Genomic DNA, 22,055 nt, shown 5'->3' with positions numbered 1-22,055 from the left:
CAAATTACACATTTCGCTATATGCTCCAATGTACACATGATAACTAAACTTAAGCCTTGACAATAAATTTCACTGAAATCTACCCTCATTCTCCTAAACTTTGGAAAGCATGTCCATTTGATCTCTCCTCATGCAGGAAACTTCGGGAGATACAGGGTTGGTAGGAGGTAGCTGGAATACAGGCTCCAATCGGATCACACCGGGACCGTTGAATGTGGTGAAGACGGCATTTGGCACATTGGCCTTCATCAGTATAGGAGTTGGGATGTTACTTTACAATAATACAAGACAATTTTGAAGCTGCACCTAGAGTATTGTGAACAGTTTTGTTCGCTATTTTATAGGAAAGACATCACTTACCAGGAAAAAGCATAAAGAAAATCTGTGAGAATGTTACCAACATTGAGTTATAGGGAGACGTTGGGCAGATTATCCCCTGGAGCATAGCGGATCTTATACAGGTGTACAGAATCATGAAGGGGGTAAGATTGGATGAAATAACACAATCCTTTTCCTGGGGAAAGAGAAACAAGCAGCTGTGTAGGTTTAAGGTGAGAGGGGAAAGCATTATTAGGAACCAGAGGGGCAACATTTTCCACACATTCCAAGTAAGCAGATGCCAGAGCAAGTGGTCGAGGAACAATAAATACATTAAAAACAAATGCTAACAGGTACATCGATGGACAGCACACACCACAGGTCTACAGAGCAGGGGTTTCCAAACTGGGGTCCACTGGCCCCTCAGTTAATAGTAGGTGTCCATGGCATAACAGAGACTGGGAAACCCCGCTGTCGAGGGACCCAGCAGGTCAGGCAGCATCTATGGACAATCGATGCTTGGGGCCGAAACCCTTCAACGGAGCATAGCTAATAAAGATTTAGAGGAATATGGGCTGAACCAGAGGAAATGGGACCAGCTTAGATGGGCGCCGATGAATATCGGTGGGAGAGCTGGTGGTGTGCGCCTTTAAGGGGCGTGGCTCCTCCCCACCGGGCGAGTCATTGGGCACAGGTTGCCTCCATCCTCTGCCACTGCGCGCCTTTAAGGAGGAGGCGGGATCACAAGGGATTCGGCCGAGCCGCCTGCACCGCCCCTTTAAGCAGCCGGTAGAGCTGACGCGGCGCTGACACGGGCAGAGCCACGTCACAAACTCCGGAGTCCCGGGCTCGCTGGCTTCTCCGCAAACATGATCCTGATGACCATGATCGCCCGGGTGGCCGATGGGCTGCCCCTGGCCGCCTCGATGCAGGAGAATGAGCAGGTAAGGCGGCAGACGGGACACCCCCTTCCAACTTCCCCTCCTCTTCTCCCCATGGCTGCGTGTACCGTCGGACAGGGGGCAAAGGGACAGGTATCGCGTTGCATGCACACGTAGGGGTTAGGAAACTGCGGGTTTGTTACAAGAAGGGAGAGGGAGTGGTGGGGTGGTCTGCTGCATTAGGAAGGGAAAGTGGGGTCTGCGGCACAGGGCAGTCTGTAAAACAGTAGGGAGTGGCGGGGGGGGGGTGTAGTATAAGATGGGAGGAGTTTCTGTTGCACGAGGGACGAATCTAGCTACAGTGGCATCCCTCTGCAAGCCTCTGTAATCTCCAGCGCCGAAGGGGTTAATAGCCAGAACTGATTCCTCGGCACCCTCCCTTGCAGCTCCGAGAGCCTTTGGCTAGGTTCTTCCCCCCCCCCCCCCCCCCGGTACTTGAATTGTAGAGAGTTACACTTCTATGGTGCCTGTCCCATCCTTGTCACCTTGTGCCTAACCTAGGAGGGGGCATATGTCCGTGTCCCACCGCACTCTTGCCTCTCTCTCTCTCTGCTCCCTCTGATGGCCGAGATGTGAACGTATCCTCTTGGAGGGTGGTGTGCCTTTGGAGCCCCGGGAGGCCAGTGGGAGCAGAGACCGGTCCTTGGTGTGCGCGGGTGGAAGGTCAATTTGACGTTACCGTCAGATCGGCCGAAATGGAAGCAGAATTGAATCATTTGATTCTGCTTGGCAACCAAATTATGACTGGTAGGGTAGGGGAGAAAGTATCGCCTCACACTCCAGCTTTGGAGAGTGAGCTCCCACCCATCGAAAGGAATGGGCCATGTTGTAAAAGGTGGCCACAAGTACACTTATGGAACAGATTTGTCTGATTATTCATTTCCAGCAAAAAAACATTTCAAAGTCAAAGTAAATTTATTATCAGTCACTAAATACTACCTCAGAATCAGGTTTAATATCACCTCATATGTTGTGAAATTTATTAATTTTATGGTAGCACTACAATAAAATACATGATATATATATATATAGTGAAAAAATTGAATTACTATAAGTGTGTGTGTGTGTATACTGATAGGCACAAAACTATTTATAAATGTCCATTAATTAGTTAAATTAAAATGGGTAGTGCAAAAATATAGGAGGAAGAAAAGTAGTGAGGTAGTATTCATGGGTTAGAAATTGGAAGACAGAGGGAAAGAAGCTGTTCCTGAATTATGGAGTGTGTTCCTTCAGGCTTCTGTACTTCTTTCCCAATATTAAGAAGAGGGCATGTCCTGGGTGGTGGGCGTCCTCAAAGTTGGACGTCGTCTTTCGAAGGCACTGCTCCTTGAAACTGTCTTGGATACTACGGAAGTCCGTACCCATGACTAATTTTACAAGGTTTTGCAACTTACTTCGATCTGGTGCCATAGCAACCCCCCCCCTTCCCACCCCTACCATACCAGACGTGATGCAGCCAGTCAGAATGCTCTCCACGGTACATCTGTAGGAGTTTTCAAGTGTTTTAGTTGGCAAACCAAATCTCCTCAAACTCTGAATGAACTTAAGATTTATTTCTCGCGGGCAATTGCAGGAAAATAAAGATCTACAATAGAAATTATGAAAATCTATGTATAAATACTGACAAACAATCAATGTGTAAAAGAAGACAAGTTGCGCAAATTTAAAAACAAATCCTGAGAGCGTGAGATGTAGAGTCCTTGAAGGTAAATCTATAGGCTGTGGAATCAGTTTGGAGTTGTGATGGTTGAAGGACAATAACTATTCCTCAACCTGGCAGTGCGGAACCTAAGATTCATGTACCTCCGAACAAATGGCAGCAGTGAGAAGAGCTCCTGGCCTAAATGGACGGGGTCCTAAGTAGAAGTATTAATGGTAAATCATAACGAGTATATACTGCATAGAGAAAGGCCATTAGATTACCCCCAAGGCAGTTTTTGTACTCCACTAAAGCATTCCTTCCTTTGTCTCATCTGAAACTCATCAGCGTTGTTATCTATTCCCTTCTGCCCAGTCAGCGTGTATGGAGATACTCCACTCTGTACAGGGGACTACACCTCTGAAGTGATGTGGTGTGCCTGGTCCATGTGACACGGCGCTAGTGGTGGGGGAGGTTGGATGCCAAGGGCTAGTCATAGAACTGCTGCTGTGGTCAGTGTACATGGTTTACCATCCCCCTCGTCAGTAATTGCCCCTCACTTGCCCCAAGTGATTGCTGTTAACTTTATAAATAGTTCTATGGGATCTATTTGAAAATTCCCCATTATTGAAAGGCCTAGATGGAGTGGACATGGGACGGATGTTTCAAATAACGAGAGAGTCTAGGATCAGAGGCACAGCGTCAGAATACAAGAACATCCCTTTAGGGCAGATGAGGAGGACTTTCTTCGGGTAGAGGGTGGTAAAACTGAGGAATTTATTGCCATGGATGTCTATGGAAACCACATTATTATTTAAAGAAGAGATTGATTAAGTTCTTGATTAGTTAGGGTGTCAAAGGTTACTGGGAGAAGGCAGGGGAATGGAATTGAGAGGGATTTTAAAAAAAACAACAATCAGCTGGGCAGACTCAATGGGTCAAATGGCCCAATTATCTCCTATATCTTATGGTCTTGCATCACACAGGCACTTCCTATAAGAATTTAATAAGAACTTTAGATCTGTCTTCACTAGGGAAGACACCAGCAATCTCCCAGATGTATGGATGGGCCAAGGACATAGGGTAACAGAGGAAATGAAACAGATTGACATTAGGAAGGAAACGGTGATGAGTAGACTGATGGGACTGAAGGCTGACAAATCCCCAGGTCCAGATGGTCTGCATCCTAGGGTACTAAAGGAGGTGGCTCTGGAAATTGCGGATGCATTGGTAATCATTTTCCAATGTTCCTTAGATTCAGGATCAGTTCCTAGGATTGGAGAATGGCTAATGTTATCCCACTTTTTAAGAAAGGAGGGAGGGAGAAAACAGAGAACTATCGTTCTGTCAGCCTAACATCAGTAGTTGGGAAGATGCTAAAGTCCATTATTAAAGATGAAATAGTGGCATATCTAGATAGCAGTGATAGGATTGGGCCGAGCCAGCATGCATTTACCAAGGGCAAATCATGCTTGACTAATCTATTGGAGTTTTTCGAGGATGTAACCAGGAAGTTAGACAAGGGAGATCCAGTGGATGTAGTGTACCTCGATTTTCAGAAGGCATTTAATAAGGTCCCACATAGGAGATTGGTGGGTAAAATCAGAGCGCATGGCATAGGGGGGAAGGTATTGACATGGATAGAAAACTGGTTGGCAGATAGAAAGCAAAGGGTAACAGTGAATGTGTGTTTCTCGGAATGGCAGGTGGTGACTAGTGGGCTGCCACAGGGCGTAGTATTGGGACCACAGCTGTTTGCCTTTATCTAAATCGTTGATGTAAATGGTATTGAGAATAACATCAGCAAGTTTGCTGATGATACTAAGCTGGGTGGCAGTGTGACATGTGATGAGGATGTTAGGAGAATTCAGGGTGACTTGGATAGGCTGAGTGAGTGGGCAGATACTTGGCAGATGAAGTTTAATGGAATAAGTGTGAGGTTATCCACTTTGGGAGTAAGAACAGGAAGGCAGATTATTATCCGAACGGTGTAGAGTTAGGTAAGGGAAAAATAGAAAGAGATCTAGGAGTACTTGTTCAGCAGTCACTGAAGGTGAATGAGCAAGTGCAGCAGGCAGTGAATTACAAAGGGAATTGAGTACAAGAGCAAGGAAATCCTTTTGCATTTGTACAGGGCCCTGGTGAGACCACACCTGGTATTGTGTACAGTTTTGGTCTCCAGGGTTAAGGAAGGACATCCTGGCTATAGAGGAAATGCAGCGTAGATTCACAAGGTTAATTCCTGGGATGTCCGGACTGTCTTAAGCAGAGAGGTTAGAGAGACCGGGCTTGTACACGCTGGAATTAAGGAAATTGAGAGGGGATCTGATTGCAACATATAAGATTATTAAGGGATTGGACAAGATAGAGGCAGGAAATATGTTCCAGATGCTGGGAGAGTCCAGTACCAGAGGGCATGGTTTGAGAATAAGGGGTAGGTCATTTAGGACAGAGTTAAGGAAAAACCTCTTCTCCCAGAGAGTTGTGGGGGTCTGGAATGCACGGCCTCGGAAGGCAGTGGAGGCCAATTCTCTGGATGCTTTCAAGAAGGAGCTAGATAGGTATCTTATGGATAGGGGAATCAAGGGATATGGGGACAAGGCAGGAACCGCGTATTGATAGTAGATGATCAGCCATGATCTCAGAATGGCGGTGCAGGCTTGAAGGGCTGAATGGTCTACTTCTGCACCTATTGTCTATATTACACCATCTAAATTATAGACACCCCGCACCACTGGTGCCATGTCACGTGGGCCAGGAGCACCACATTCCTGCGATCAGCAGAATGGTTTTAGAATTGGAATCAATTTATTTTTGTCACGTGCACCAAGGTACAGTGAAAGAGTGGACAAGCTTATCTTGTGTACTGTTCATACAGAACAAATCTTTGCAGTGTGCATTGAGTTGGAACAGGATAAAACAATGAGGTACTGTCGAATTAGGTGTAACAGAGAAAGTGCTGGTAAACAATAATGTGTAAGATCATAATGAAGTAGATTGTGAGGTCGAGTCCGTCTTATCGTCGTAGGCAAATAATTCAATGGTCTTATTACAGCAGGGTAGAAACTGTTCCTCAGCCCAGTGGTTTGTGCTGCAGGCATCGGAATTTAGAGATACAGCACAGTAACAGGCTCTTCCAGTCCAATGGCATGCATGCGACCCATCAACTTACTAACCTGGTTGTCTTTTTGGAACGTGTGGGGAAACAGGGAGAACATACAGGTTCCTACACAGTGGCAGAATTGAACTGGGTTGCTGCCACTATTAACAGTGTTGTACTAACCGCTACAATACCATGCTACGCTATCTGTTGGGTGGAAGTGGGATAGGGCATTTCCGTGTACTTCATCTCCTCCTTTCTTCCCCCCTCCCTCACCTCCCCCCATTTCCCCTGCCCTAAGCTGAGCCTCAGCGATTGGGGTGGGTTAGTGGAGCTGAGCAGAGTTGGGTCACTGAACAGACTCACCCTTGCTGAGTCAGTGAGGCTGGCCGAAGAGCAGCTGAGTCCCAGTTCCACAAAGCAAAGGTACAAGGTGAGGGGAGAAAAGTTCCTGAAACTAAAACAAAATGGGAGAATCTGTCGAAAGTGTCTGCAGGGGGAGAAACAGGATTAATAATTCGGGTTGAAGAAATGGGTTGGGGTCGAAGACAAGTTACTCTTAATTTGCAGGGACAATGGAGAGGGGGATGGTTAGGAGAAAGGAAATATCTGAGATAAGGCGAGATTTGGTTTTATGGGGATGTGGAGGTCCGCTGGTTGGTATGTTAATAAGGGCAGTTGTGGGGGGTGGTTGGGGCCACAAAAGCTGTGTATCGTAGGCTGTACTTGAGACGTGTCCAGTAGAAATGTGTCTGTCAGTGGACGGAGAAGAACTGAGCTAATATACATGATATTATGTACATGAGGAGACGTGATAGAAGTGTTCAAAAACATTAAGGGTATAAGTAAGGTAGCTGCCAGCTGGTACTTCAAAAATAATCAATCAACAAGGACATGGGGCTATAGGTGGAGATTGGTTAAAGGGAGATTTCAGACTCACATCAAGAAGCATGTCTTTACTCAGTGAATTGTCGACACATGGAGCAAGCTACCTAGTTGTGTAATTGAGAATGTACCTTGGTGACTTTCAAATCTAAACTCGATAGTTATTTCAACACACGTTGTGAATAGGAAACTTTGTTGGGCCAAATGCTCTCATCAAGAACTTTCAAATGTTTGGATAACTTGCAGCAGGGCTGTCTGGCACTGATAGAGAGAGTGAGTTATCTAAAATTTATTCAAAATTTAAAGTATGCTGTTGTCCTTTAGATTCTGCTATACAGAGTCAATTAAAATTTTGCAAATCATACAGGTCAGAATATTTAAATTCAGATATAATGGGGTGGGGGGTTGGGTAAGGTATCAGCTTTGTGCCTAACTCAGAGTGCTAAGTGTAATTCAAATGGAGTTCATAACCAGTCTATTCAGGGTCACAGTCCTGATGTCAAAGACGGCAGCAATCATCACTGGGAAACAAATAGATTTTAAAATGAAATCTTGAAAAGATGATTGGCAAATGCTGGAAGAATTCAGCAGGACAGGCAGTATCTATGGAAATGAATAAAGATGTCTCAGGCTGAGACCCTTCATCAGGACCCTTCTGACCTGCTGAGTTCCTCCAGCATAGTGTGCGTTAGTGTTACCCTGGATTTCCAGCATCTGCAGAATCTCATCTTAATATATTGGTCTTGATGTCTAAGAACTTGTCTTTTGATGAATCCTGACCTATTAATGAATTGATGGGTTTTGAGTGCAAAAAATCTGTCATCTGCCACCTTATTTTCATTGGACAGGAACAGCATGAATAATGGCTTAAAGGCAGGGGGATTGCAATTGCCAATCAGAGGTTGTGCTATGATTATTTTTCTCAGTTTATGGTAAAGCCGAAACTGTGAGAGAGAAAGAGAGGCCCAGATAAGTGAAGTAGTGTTAGAAAATGTTACCTTAAATTAGTAGCGTAAAAAGAGGGGAAAAGGAAAACGTGGTGAGGTAGTGTTCATGGGTTTGTTGTTCATTCAGAAACCTGATGGCAGAGTGGAAGAAGCTTTTCCTGAATCATTCGGTGTGTGTTTTCAGACATTGCTACCCCCTCCCTCATAGTAGCAATGAGAAGAGGGCATAACCTGGTGGTGGGGGTCTTTAATGACTGCTGCCACTGTTTTGAGGCATCACTCCTTGAAGATGTCTGAATTGTGGGGGGGGGGGGTTAGTACCCATGATGGAGCTAAGGGAGTTAACAACTCTGCAGCTCATTTTGATCCTGTGCAGTGGCCCCCTCATATCGGACAGTGATGCAACCAGTTAAGATGCTCTCCACGGTACATCTATAGAAATTTGTGAGTGTTTTTGTTGGCATACCAATTCTCCTCGAACTCCTAATGAAACATAGCCACTGTCGTGCCTTCATCAATATGCTGGACCCAGGGTGGATCCTCAGAGATGCTGACACCCAAGAACCTGAAATTGTTCACCCTTTCCAATTCTGATCCCACAATGAGTCTGGGCTGTTCCCTGATCTGACCCTTGAAGTCTACACTCAGTTCTGTGGTCTTGCTGGATTTGGTTGGAAGGTTGTTGTCGTAACACCCATCAACCAGCTGATCTATCTTGACTCTGTATGCCTTCTCACCAGAATCTGAAATTCCCCAAATCATTGTGTCGCCAGCTAGCTTTTAGATGGTCTTTGAGCTGAGCCTAACCACAGAGTCACTGGTATAGAAAGAGTCGAGTGGTGGGTCAGGGAAATATACTAGAGGCGGAAATGTTACACTTGGTCTGTACATGCTTGGTCTGCTGATGAGGAAGTCGAGGATCCAGTTGCAGGTGATGCAAGGCCACGTAAAGGGCCAATGAGATTGCATCTGCTGTGGTGACAGGCAAATTGCAGTGGCTCCAGGTCCTCACTCAAGAAGGGGTTGATTCTAGCCATTACCAACCTCTCAAAGCCCATCATCACCGTAGATGTGAGTGCTACTGGATGGTGGTCATTAAGTCAGCTCACCCTGCTCTTCTTGGGTACTAGTATGATTGTTGTCCTTTTGGAGAAGGTGGGAGCTTCTGACTGTAGCAAGGAGAGATTGAAAATGTCTTTGAGCACACCTCTCGGTTGGCTGGCACAGATTTTCGGCGTCCTGCCAGGTACAACATCTGATCCTGTTACCTTGTGAGTATTTACCCTCTTGAAAGACATTCTGATGTTGACCTCTGAGAAGGAGATCACACGGTCACCAGATGCTGTGTGTGCAGATTGGTGGGTTAATTGGCCGCTAAATTCCCCCCACACCACTCCCCCCCCCCCCGCCCATGTTGCTGGCACCGTGTGGGATGGAATGTTTCAGGAGTATACAGAATTAGAGGAATGGGATTGCTCCCTTGGGAGCTGGGATGGACCTGATGGGCAGAATGGCCCTTTGTTATGATGTGATTAAGTGTGTAGTACTAATCTCAGAACACTGCTTCATCCTGGACTGTATTCACTTCTCAATCAACATTGAAAACAAAAAAGCTGCTGGAAACACTCGGCAGGTCAGGCAGATTCCATGGTGAGAGACGCAGTGTTAATGGTTCATGTCCATAAAGCTGTCTGCCCATCGAGTCTGCTCTGCCGCTTAATCATAGCTGGTTTATTTTCCATCTCTTGCCTTTTCCTCGTAGCCCCTGAAACCATTATAGTCAAGAACCTATCAATCTCCACTTTAAATCTACGCAACGACTTGGCCTCCACAGCAGTCTGTGGCAATGAACTCCACAGATTTGCCACCCTATGGCTAGAGAAATTCCTCCTCATCTCTGTTAGAAAGGATTATCCGATTCTGAGTCTATGCCCTCTGTCCTTGACTCTCCAACTATTGGAAACATCCTGTCACCGTCAATATTCAGTGGAGTTCAATGAGATCCCCCTCCCATTCTTCTAAACTCTAGTGTGTACAGGTCTAGAACCATCAATTTTTTTGTTAATTAATCAAAATAAACCTTATTTATAAATAGACAGTCGTTGTCAAATGCTCCTCATAGGTTAACCCTTTTATTCCTGGTGTCATCATTGTAAACATCCTCTCTGATTCAGCACAACATTCCATAGACAAGACATCGCTAACTCCCCATCGGGGCTTTCAGGTTGCTCCAAAGACGCAGCCAACCCACATCCCAGTTGCTGCCTCTGGGATCTTGCTGTGCACATCAGCTGCTGCGTTTCCCGAGTTACAACTGAGGCCAGAATTCAAAGTTAACCCTTTGGCCGTAAGGACCTTGGAGACCTCCCACTGCAGAGCCCTCTGAATGTTAGTGGGAATCGCTAGAGGAATTGCATGCTGGCGTAGGCAGGTTGGACTTTAGCTGCAGTTGGTGGGACCACATAAAGGGCATTGTGTACTGTACTGGTCTCCTTATTTAAGGAAGGACATTAATATGCTAATAACAGAATCAGGTTCATTATCACGGATGTGTAATGAAAGTGGTTTTGTGGCAGCCATACAGTGCAGGGACATAAAAAGGACTACAACTTGCAATATAACAAGAAATAGTACAGTAAGAAATGGACTAGTAAGGTCATCTTCATAGTTTCATGGTCCATTCAGAAATCTGATGGCAGAGGGGAGAAAAGCTGTTCCTAGAATTTTGATTGTAGGTCTTCAGGAGCAATGAGAAATGGAGATGTTCCGGACACTGGGGGTCCTTAATGATGGATACTGCCTTTTGAAGGTGTCTTCGGTGGGGCGTGTGGAGCCTGAGTGTACAGCTCTCTGCAGCCTCATTCAAACCTGTACAGGCAGCCCTGTGCTCTCCACCATACATCTGTAGAAATTTGCTAGTCTTTGGTGCCGTACGCACCTTCTTAAAACTAAGAGTCATGAGAGTATAGCAGTGGGCTAAGCACAATTCCTTGAGACACATCTGCATTGTCACTGAGGAGATGTTACTATGGATCCACACTGCCTATGGTCTACCAATGAGGAAGATGAGGAATTGGCAGGTTATCCTAGTAGGAAGGTTGCAAAAGGAAGCTTGTGTCCATAAGGATTTGATGGTGGACTTGGGTCTAGATTGGAATGGTTAAGAACTGGAAGGATCACAGCAAAGTGATGGTGGGGATGATGTTGTCTCTTGTGGGAGAATCTAGAATGGGTTACTGTTTTAAAAAGTAGTCTCCTCTTTATAACAGCGAGGGCCAAACTGTCCCGGGCCATCAGAGAGGCAAAGCGTGCACACGCCCAGCGAATCCACAGCCACTTCCAGAACAGTGGTGACATGCGGCGCATGTGGAAAGGCATCCAGGACATCACCAATTACAGGACAACATCACCTGCCTGTGCTGGTGACATCTCCCTCCCAGATGCGCTGAACAACTTCTACGCTCGTTTTGAGGCAGAAAATGACGTGGTGGCGAGGAAGTCCACCCCTCCTCCAAATGAACAGGTGCTGTGTCTCACCGTGGCTGACGTGAGAACCCTGTGCAGGGTCAACCCACGGAAGGCTGCTGGACCAGACAATATTCCTGGCAGAGTGCTTAGAGGATGTGCAAACCAGGTAGCAGATGTTCTCACTGACATCTTCAACATCTCCCAGAGCAGCGCCACCATTCCATCGTGCTTCAAGGCTGCCACCATTGTCCCAGTGCTGAAGAAATCTTCAGTGTTCTGCCTCAATGACTACCGTCCGGTTGAACACACATCCATCATCTTGAAGTGCTTCGAGAGGCTCGTCATGAGGCACATCAGGACCCTGCTGTCCCCCTCACTGGACCCCTGCAGTTTGGGTTCTGTCCCAACTGTCCAACAGACGATGCCATTGCCACCACCCTCCACCTGGCCCTAACCCACCTGGACAAAAAAGACTCATATGTTCGAATGCTGTTCATAGACGTCAGTTCAGTATTCAACACAATCATCCCTCAGAAACTGATTGGAAAGCTGAGCCTATTGGGCCTGAACAACTCCCTCTGCAACTGGATCCTAGACTTCCTGACTGGGAGACCTCAGTCAGTCTGGATCGGGAGCAGCATCTCCAACACCATCACACTGAGCACAGGGGCTCCCCAGGGTTGTGTGCTCAGTCCACTGCTGTTCACTCTGCTGACCCACGACTGTACTGCAACACACAGCTCGAACCACATCATCAAGTTCGCCGATGACACGACCATGGTGGGTCTCATCAGCAAGAACGACGAGTCAGCTTACAGAGAGGAGGTGCAGTGGCTAACGGACTGGTGCAGAGCCAACAGCCTGTCTCTGAAAGTGAATAAAACAAAAGGGATGGTTGTTGACTTCAGGAGGGCACAGAGTGACCACTCCCCGCTGAACATCGACGGCTCCTCGGTGGAGATCGTAAAGAGCACCAAATTTCCTGGTGTTCATCTGGCGGAGAATCTCACCTGGTCCCTCAACATCAGCTCCATAGCGAAGAAAGCCCAGCAGTGTCTCTACTTTCTGCGAAGGCTGAGGAAAGTCCATCTCCCACCCCCATTCTCATCACATTCTACAAGGGTTGTATTGAGAGCATCCTGAGCAGCTGCATCACTGCTGGTTCAGAAATTGCACCATCTTGGATCACAAGATCCTGCAGCGAATAGTGAGGTCAGCTAAGAAGATTATTGGGTTCTCTTTCCCCGCTATTACAGACATTTACACTACACGCTGCATCCACAAAGCAAACAGCATTATGAAGGACCCCATGCACCCCTCGTACAAACTCTTCTCCCTCCTGCCATCTGGGAAAAGGCACCAAAGCATTCGGGCTCTTACGACCAGACTATGTAACAGTTTCTTCCCCCCCCCCCCCCCCAAGCTATCAGACTCCTCATACCCAAAGCCTGGACTGACACCAACTCACTGCCCTCTACTGTTCCTATTGTCTTGTTTATTATTTATTGTAATGCCTGCACTGTTTTGTGCACTTTATTAAGTCCTGGGTAGGTCTGTAGTCTAGTGTAATTTTTTTCTGTGTTGTTTTTACATAGTTCAGTCTAGTTTTTGTACTGTTTCATGGAGCACCATGGTCCTGAAAAATGTTGTCTCGTTTTTACTATGTACTGTACCAGCTGTTATGGTCGAAATGACAATAAAAAGTGACCTGACCTGACTTGATTGACTTGAATTGTTTTCACTGAGGGGGGATAAATTGATCTCTCATCCTGGAAGGGTGATTGAAGAAGAGTTTGAATATTTTTAGGGCAGAGATGGTGGAGGTAGAGGGGACACACTCAATATTTTAGCACCAGCTTTTACCCGCTTGCTATCAGATTTCTGACGGGTCCGTGAACACTACCTCACTATTTCTCTCACACTATTTATTGTAATTTATATTAATTGTTGCATGTTTTGCATTGTACTGCTGCCATAAAACAAAATTCATGATAATGACTGGGAGGGGGGCTGTAAGGGATAAAGTGGTGAAATATTACTGGGGAGATGACGATAATAAGTGTAAATGGGTTTGCAGAGTTGAGGTTGTAGTCAGATCAGCCTTGATACAATTGGATAACAGACTAGTTTGGAAGGGCTGAGTGGCCTCCATGGACTAAAGCCCCTGTATCTGTTTTCCCCAAGATTTCTCTTCCAAAGACGTAGCACCCTCATTTCTCTCCGATGTTCTAATGGATCGGGCAATAGTTTGTCCTCGCCCGCACTCCACAGATACCCATTCCTCCCCTTGCTTTTGCACTTGGGTTCAACCATGGGCAAAGGACCTCCTGACAGTCTCACTATGCCCCCTTTCACCAGGGGTGCCAGCCTGGATGACAGGGACCAACTGGATGGTGTGTCTGACTAGAAAGACAGTAAACAACTTTTTTTTTCATTCCTTCTGCCTGAACAACATGATAAAATATTAACCATGTAGCAAACAGAGGAACAAAGCTCTGAGCTGGAATTATGTGACCTGCAGTAACAGCCTAGTACATGGTGCACAAGGTGAGATAGTGTGGTGATAATTACCCAGCAATGGTAATGCCTGCACAATACACCATTCCGGCTCCTCCCACCCCAGAGAGGGTAATGGACTGGTGTGGCAGGGGCTTCGCTCTATATCTTCCTCGGTACTGTTCTGCCTGGGCACTGTGAAAGCATCACAGGCGATTGGGAGGTTTATTGTGTCTAACCTGTCTTATCTTTGCTTCAGGAATAATGAGACAGGACTGTGTAGAGGGGGATCTTCATTTCAAAATGTGTGCAAGAAGATTTAAAAATGTATGAGGACAGAATATCCCTGTAACTCTTTTGGGAGCATGGTATTGTTCCGTAACTTAACACTGCCATTTGTCAAACATTTACAAACTTCGAGTGAAATGTTCATGAGGATTTCATGCAAATTACAGGTTTCCAGGCAATAAACAGGAGGTTCATTTGTGGTTCAATGGGGAAGGGCCAACTGGTTTCTTTATAAAAATGATGAGATTAATTTACAAATTCACAATGCTCAAAGCAATTTTAGATTTGAATGGAGTCCTCACTTGGCAGGAAGTACCCGGTTCACTGGTCCTGGAAAACCTCCAGAGAGTGAGTGGACTGTCTCTTCCTGTCACTCCTGTGAGAGTGAGGGAGATTTTCCCCATGTCTGAGCCTTTCTATGCCTGTCCCAGAAGTGTGTGGAATGGAAGTGCAGGAAGCTTCGCCTGTGTTTAACTCCTGTTGTGCCTTCCACAAGAGTCTGAGATAGTGTGGCAGGATCTTCCCTCTGTGTGTGTGTTCCTGTCCTGGGAGTGTGTGATGAGATATTGTGTGCAGGGAGCCTCACACAGTGTTTAACCCCCACTGTGCCTTATAAGACCATAAAACATTGGAGCAGATTTAGGCCATTCAACCCATTGAGTCAACTCTGCCATTTGATCATGGCTGATCAATACACTTCTCAATCCTGCCTTTCTCATCCTGACATCAAGTATCTATAAACCTCTACCTGAAAAACACCAAATAACCTAGACTCTGCAGCTGGCTATGCCAAAGAATTCCACAGATTCACCAACCTCTGGCTAACGAAATTCCTCCTCATCTCTGTTATAAATGGACATCCCCGTAGTCTGAGGCTGTGCCCTTTGGTCCTAAACTCCCCCACCATAAGAGGCATCCTCTCCACATCCACTCTATCCAGGCCTTCAACATTTGATTTGTTTCAATGAGATCCATCTCTTCCTCCGCCATTCCTCTAAGTTCCACTGAGTACAGACCCAGAGCCATCAAATGGTCTTCTTATGACAAGCTTTTCATTCTTGGAATCATTTTTGTGAACCTCCTTTGAACCCTCTCCAATGTCAGACACATCCCCTCTTAGATGAGGTGCCCAAAACTGCACTCAGTACTCCAAATGAGGCCTCCCCAAGGCCTCGGCATTACAACCTTGCCTTTACGTTCTAGACCTCTTGAAATGAACACTAACATTGCGTTTGCCTTCCTCACCACAGACTCAACCTGCAAATTAACCTTTAGGGAATCTTGCAGAAGACTCCCAATTCACTTTGCACCTTGTATTTTTGAATATTCTCTCTGTTTAGAAAAACAGACTACGCCTTTATTCCTGCTATCAAAGTGCATCACCATACACTTCGCAACACTGATTTTCATCTGCTGTTTCTTTGCCCATTCTCCTAATCTGTGTCCTTCTGCAGCCTCCCTTCTTCCTCAAAACTACCTGCCCCTCTTCAAATCTTCCGCAAACTTGGCTACAAAGCCATCAATACTGATGTACATCATTGATGTACAACGTAAAAAGAAGCGGTTCCAACACCTGCAGAATGCCACTAGTCACCGACAGCCAACCAGAAAAGACTCCCTTTGTTTCCACTCTTTGCCTATTGCCAATCAGCCAGCGCTGGTATCCAGGAGTGTGTAACAGGGCGGTGATGGGGCAGCTCCCCTCTTGTTTAATCTAGCTGTGCCTGTCTGGGACAGTCCGGTATATAATATGGAGGTCCTCTCTCCATGTTTAAGCTCTGCAGTGCCCACTCCAGTGGAGTGTGATGGGACGCCGAGTTCCCTTGGGGCAGGTTTTCTGAGGCCATGTTTTTTATTGCAGTCTGGGCGGAATCTGCAGGAATATCAAAACCAGGCCAAGCAGCTGTTCCGGAAGCTGACCGAACATTCTCCGACGCGCTGCTCCCTCGAAACCGGCTCCCTCATGTTCCAGTAAGTGCGGGGTCTGAGTGTGTGTGTGTGTGTGTGGGGGGGGGGGAAGGAGCGTTCTGAGTGCTTGTTTCAGACCCCCCCCTCCACTTTGCTGAGGCTGTTGCAGGGCAGGGCCCAGCTGGTCCTGTGTGGGGATGGGCTAAGAGGAGGTGGTGTTGGGAGGGGTGAATGTGGTACACAGATTTAGGTGAGGGGGCAGAGTCTAAATGGAGGCACTGGGTAGGAGGGGAAGGTTTTGTCAGGCTGTCTCCTTACTGGAATCCAGTGTTGACACTGGCTGCTGTGGTTACAGTGGACCTCAATCCTCTTCCCCACCCTCAACCACTCTTAACTCCTAAATCCCAGGACAGCTGCCATGGCCCAGGATGGTCTCCATGGCTGCTGAGAGGGATAGGGTGGGGACGTGAAGGGTGTCAGAGCCAGGAGTGGATGGGAAGGGCAGACTAAAGGGTGAGAAGGTCTCTTCCCACTGTGAGAGATGTAGAGGAGGAGGTGGTTGCTGGTCACCCGGGCATTGATGGTCCAGCCGCCTTCCTCTCCCCTTGCCGATCCCACTGCTTCATTTCACCCAGTTTAACCCCTTCCCACCAGCCCACATGGTGAACTTCCAATTGTTCATGTCTTCTGGCAGGCCCCTTCCTACCTTCGATACCTGGGGTGGGGTCTTCTCTAATAGACTGTGACTGGTCCCCGTCCAAACTCTCGTTTTCTCCCCCCACCTGTTGCTTCAGCTTGCTTGCTTGTGAGGGCCCAGCATTAATGGAATCTTGCTGTGTGCCAACAGTTACCTCATTGACCGTGGTGTCTGCTACCTGGTGCTGTGCGAGGGCAACTACTCCAAGAAGATGGCCTACACGTTCCTGGAGGACCTGCAGGCAGAGTTCAGCGAGCTGTACATTAAGAAGGTGGCCACTGTCTCCCGGCCCTATGTCTTCATTGAGTTCGGTGAGACCGACACCCGAGGGGCCCTTCGGGGTGGTGGTGGGGTTGCAGGAAGGGCCAGTAGAGTCGGGGCATATCTGTGGCAGGCTGGTCTGGACTGGCCTGTCTGTGGCGGATGCTTTCACTGGCCTGCACATAGTCTGGAGCGGTCACTTGTTAGTGCAAAAGGCTATAAGGCATTGGAATCTGGAATCAGGCCATTCAGCCCATCGCATGTACTCTGTCATTTTGTCATATTTTCTCTCTCAACCCATTTCTGCTTACTCCTCATAATCTTTGACACCTTTACTAATCTGGTACCTTTAAACTCCACTTTAAATATACACAATGACTTGGCCTACACAGCCATCTGTTACAATGTACACAGATTCACCTCCTCTCTATTCTAAAGGGATGTCCTTCTATTCTGGATGATGCCCTCTGGTTTTAGACTCTCCTACTATTTGTAAACATCCTCGCCCATTCACTCTATCGCAGCCTTTCAATACTCTGTAAGTTTCAAGAAGGGTCCCACAAGTTCACTCCTATTTACTGAGCTCACAATTTACCCCACCCTGTCTGTGTTTTACCCCTTCCTCGTTTTCCCAACCCCTGTTGCATAACCAAGATGGGGAAGGGCAGCATGTGGCGCCTGTGGTGGTTGAACATCCCAGTGGTACGGTATCCCCTCCCTTGGCCGTTGCGAGCAGTGAGTTCCCTGCGTTGGTCACGGAGCTGGAGGGAATATGAGGGATTCGGCCTGGAGTCTCCCTCCATCTCTGTCTGTGCGAGGCAGCTAGCGGCTGGATCTGTGGGGTGGGGCCTCTGGGGACAAAGGCAGGAAAACAGAAAAAGAGGTTACCAGGGAGACGGTGTCTCCGGGGAGATGGCTCAGCTGCCATTGTTGGTCCCTTAATTAGCCCCTGGGCCCCCAGTTAATTAGACATCGGTGTTCTTGTTCCATATTAAATGTTCCCTCCGTTCCCCCCTCTCCACATCCAGGGAGCCACTTGGGAGACCTGGATGCAGGAAGATCCCATAAACATTTGGAGATGGAATGGGGGTGGGAGGCACTTGCTGAAGCAGAAGCCTATCTGGCCTGTTTGCAGTGGGCTGCTCTGGGTGGGGCCTGTCTGTATACGAATGATGGTGAATGGGGCAGGTAATTCACAGATTGGGTTTGAGGCAGTCGTTTATGATCTGAGTAGAAGCTCAGGGGGGTGGGGGGGGAGGTTGGAGAAGATGAGAGATAGCAGGGAAACTGGCCTTTCAGCCCACTAATTCTGTGCTGACCAACAAGCCCCCATTTCTACTAATCCCATTTATGCTCCCCACATCCCCATCTATGCTCTCTAATTTTTTATATATATATATCTATCTAGCTGTACGGCCCAACCTTTGCTCTGAGCAGGATGTTTTTTAACACCGCCTGAATGTGTGGTACTTAACATAAAAGGGAATTCTAACTGCGTGGCGATGAAGGCTACGTGCACGGCAGCATTTCTGTCACTGCGTAACTTGGTGAAAACAGTGACCACCATTAACTCTTTCTTTCTTCCTGATATTTCCCGTCACCCACGTACTAGGGGCAAATAACGCACCCACCTGCATGTCTCTGGGGTGAGGAAGGAAATTGGAGCATCCTGGGAAACCTACATGGTCGCAGGGTGAATATGAGAACTCTACGACCAGAGAGTGCCGGAGTCCGGGTCCTCTGGAGCTGCCTTTCTTGCTGTGCCCATTCATTAAACTTTAACCTCCGCTGCCCAGAGGAGGGGGTGTATGCACCCTCTTTGTTATGCCCAGGGTATTTTTGCTCTCTGGTGGCTGGGGTATTTTTCCTCCTCCAATCTGGGCAAGTGTGGATTTAACCTGAAGGGTCACACAAGTAGGGTTGGGGGTGACCTCCAGGAGGTGCCCACTACGGTGGATTGGACGTTGAGGGTCTCCCTCCCTGGCGGGGTGGGAGAGCAGCCCTTGAGGCTCTCCACATGGACGGTCCCAGGGGAAACCTCCGGTCTCCAGCTGGAGAGGGTGGAGAATGGGGGCCGGCTGGAGCAGGGAGGGGCTGGGATGGGCGGTGTCAACTGCAGGAGCAGGAGGCAGGAGCAGAGAGGTACGCAGATGCATTTGGCAGAGGAAAGGTGGGAGAAGGATCAAATGCAACACAATGCTCGATGCAGATGGTCTGGATGAATGGGTGATGAGATGTGAGCTAGGATACTAGGTGACTACCCCTGAGGGAGGTGGGGGTTTGAGATGGAGAAGCCTGGGTTTAAGGGTCTTTCTCTGTGCAATCCTGGACTTGGATGAGGAGGGAGGGGGGCATTAGGGCAAGGTTGAGCAGGTTGTCCGGGTGTGGCATGGGACCGCCCATCCCAACTGATTATCAAAGGTGGGGTATGTTTAATCCTTCACTCACCGCTGAACTCTTCTCCTGTGGAGCCTGAAGAAATTTGTCATGTTCCTGTCAACACCCAGGGATTTTTACCGATTCACCTTAGAAAGCACCTGATCTTGATGCATCCTGGGTTGATACGGCAACTGACCGCAAGGAGCTGCAGAGAGTTGTCGACGCAGCTCAGCACATCACGGAAACCTCCCTTCCATGGACTGTCGACACTTCTTGCTGCATAATCCAAATTCACCCCCCACCCCCTTTTCCCTCTTCCACTCAGCAAACCCCCACAACGTGTACCAACAGGCTCAAGTTCAGCTTCTGCCCTGCTGTTATAAATCTATTGAACAGTCCCCCAGGTGTAAATTGGACTCTTGACCTTACGATCCACCTTGTCATGATGTTGCACGTTTCTGTCAACCTGCACTGTTATTCTGTTACTGTTTTACCTTGTCCTACCTCCATGCTCTGCTGTGTCTGAACAGCAGGCATGGCAGGCATTTCACTGTGTCTCGGGACATGTGCCAATAACAAACCACTTCTGATCCCACGTCCCCTCCCGTCCACAGACACCTACATACAGAAGCTGAAGAAGTCCTACAGTGACTCATGGTCTCGCCGGAAACTGGGCTCCATCAACACCGAGCTCCAGGACGTCCAGCGCATCATGGTGACCAACATTGAGGAAGTGCTGCAGCGGGGGGAGGCGCTGTCCGGTGAGTTCGTACCCACATCTGGACAAAGATGGACACGGTGTCCCGTGACGCAAAGTCGTGGAGCACTGCAGCACAGGAATGGGCCCTTCTGCCCATCGATTCTGTGCTAAACTGTTATTCTGCCTGCTCCCACGGAGCCACACCTGGACCATACCCCTCCCATCTATGTACTTGTCCAAACTTCTTATGTGACTGGATGGTGTTCTCAGTTGGGTGGGAGTTCAGTGGTGGGGTAGGGTTTGTGGAGGGGTTGGGGCCCCAGCTTCCACCACACACCACAACCCTAACGCACCGTGACTGCCTGCAACGTTCTCCGTGCTTGCTGCTCTCCAGTACGTTGGGCTCCTCAGCTTAACGTGGGATTCCTCATCACAGCACCTCCTTACTCCCACTTCCAAAGTGCTCTCAGATTCCCTGTGTATCCACTCTTCCCCTCTTTCTATATGCGCACTCTCTATTCCTACCTCACCTGTTCTGGGATCCATTCCAGTTCCTGGTTTCCATTCCTGCATGCAACTGCCCCCTTCATCCCATCTCCTGTCATTGGCGGTCTCCCCCACCCCCTCCTCCCAGTCTGTCGATCTCAATCCCGGATGCTCCTGAGGTCACGGCCCCTCTCTTCCCTTCCCACCTGTGTACAGGCTCCACTCCCACTGGCTTGGTGCCAGGATCCTCTCCCACTCTCTTGTGTCTGACTGCACCCTTTATTCTGTCCCCCGTCAGGTTTCTGAGCCCCCCGCCCCCCCGTCTGTGTATCCTGATCCTGGATGTTCCTGAGAACTGTTCTCTTCCCCTTCCCACCGAAGGGAGGGCACTTCTCCCACCTCGCTTGGTGCTGGGATCGCTTCCTGGTTCACTATCCCCATTCCCCTGTGTTTGAACATACCCTTCATCCCGTTTCCTGTCGACATCTGGGGTCCTGTCCCTGATCCTGACTCTCTTTCTCTCTCTCTCTCTCTGCGGATCTTGATCCCGAATGCCTACTATTTTCACCTGTGCACATTCCACTCCCAGGGGTCTCTCTCCCTCTCTTCCCGGTTATGCATCGACTCCACTCCCAACTTGCCCCGTGCTAGGATCCTTCCCAGTTCCGGTCCCTGGTGTCTATCTGAATCCTTAGCCCTATCTCCCATTGCTGCCCGGGTTTCTGACTGTGTCCTCGATAGCACCCCTTCCAGATCTGCAGGACCCGATTTGAGGTTCTCCTCACTGGGGATGGGGGAGGGGGTGCTCTTTCCCCTCCCGTGCCAGCTGGGCACATTGACTGGTCTGTGGTGCGGTGGTTGGGGATGGTGAGGAAGCAGGTCTGTACACTACCCCTGTTCTAAACCCTTTCCTCCTCCCCTTTCCCTCAGCCCTCAACACCAAAGCCAGCAACCTGTCCAGCCTCTCCAAGAAGTACCAGCTCGACGCGAAGGAACTGAACTCCAGGTCGCGTTTCACCAAGGTGGCGGCCACGAGCGTCTGCATCTTCATGGTGGTCCTGTACTTCTGGTGGTTGTGAGACCACCTGCGAGGGAGCGCTGGGGACACACGGCGAGGGCAGAGGAGCGGGAGGCGCTGCTGGGCACTGAGCAGCGGGCCTTCCTGCTGCTGGTCTCTGTGGGGGCGGGGAAGGAGGCGGAGGGATGCCCTCTCTGCGTAGTGTGAGTTGGGTTCTGGGGGAGACTTGCAGCCTGTGTTGGAGGCCGGCTGTCGTTCAGTGGGTGTGGATATCCTCTCTCACACATTGTTTGGCGAGTGCGCCGCTGCTACCGCAGTTCGGATGCAAAGCCACGCTTCCTTGCTGTGTGTTGGGTACGGAGTGACCCTCCCTCCATTCTGAACCATGGCGTGGATTCACTTTCGAGTAACGCTCCCTCAACACCATCTCACTACGCTGGTTGGACACAGAGTAACCGTCCCTCGGTGCCGACCCACAATGTAATTTGGATATTGGAGTTAACCCTATCTTAACGCAGTCC

The 22,055-nt window shown here is 48.5% G+C and overlaps 1 protein-coding gene across 1 annotated transcript; it reads left to right on the top strand.

Moving 5' to 3' along the window:
- Positions 1 to 1,095: 1,095 nt before the first annotated feature.
- LOC132394537 (vesicle-trafficking protein SEC22b-like) lies at positions 1,096 to 22,055 on the top strand. The gene is made up of 5 exons (XM_059970819.1): positions 1,096 to 1,262; positions 15,947 to 16,056; positions 16,841 to 17,001; positions 19,945 to 20,091; positions 21,447 to 22,055. The coding sequence occupies exons 1-5, from the start codon at positions 1,188 to 1,190 to the stop codon at positions 21,593 to 21,595; spliced, it is 642 nt and encodes a 213-aa protein (XP_059826802.1). The 5' UTR covers positions 1,096 to 1,187; the 3' UTR covers positions 21,596 to 22,055.

Source organism: Hypanus sabinus, chromosome 5 (assembly GCF_030144855.1).
Source record: "Hypanus sabinus isolate sHypSab1 chromosome 5, sHypSab1.hap1, whole genome shotgun sequence".
Taxonomy (NCBI): domain Eukaryota; kingdom Metazoa; phylum Chordata; class Chondrichthyes; order Myliobatiformes; family Dasyatidae; genus Hypanus; species Hypanus sabinus.
This window is presented reverse-complemented; position numbering and strand designations above follow the sequence as displayed.

What these genes read in the sequence shown, in the direction of transcription:
- LOC132394537 (XM_059970819.1), top strand. Translation starts at nt 1,188, where the DNA reads ATGATCCTGATGACCATGATCGCCCGGGTGGCCGATGGGCTGCCCCTG. An exon ending in ACCGGCTCCCTCATGTTCCA is followed by an intron (nt 16,057 to 16,840) that starts GTAAGTGCGGGG and finishes GTGTGCCAACAG; the next exon opens with TTACCTCATTGACCGTGGTG. An exon ending in GCGGGGGGAGGCGCTGTCCG is followed by an intron (nt 20,092 to 21,446) that starts GTGAGTTCGTAC and finishes CCTTTCCCTCAG; the next exon opens with CCCTCAACACCAAAGCCAGC.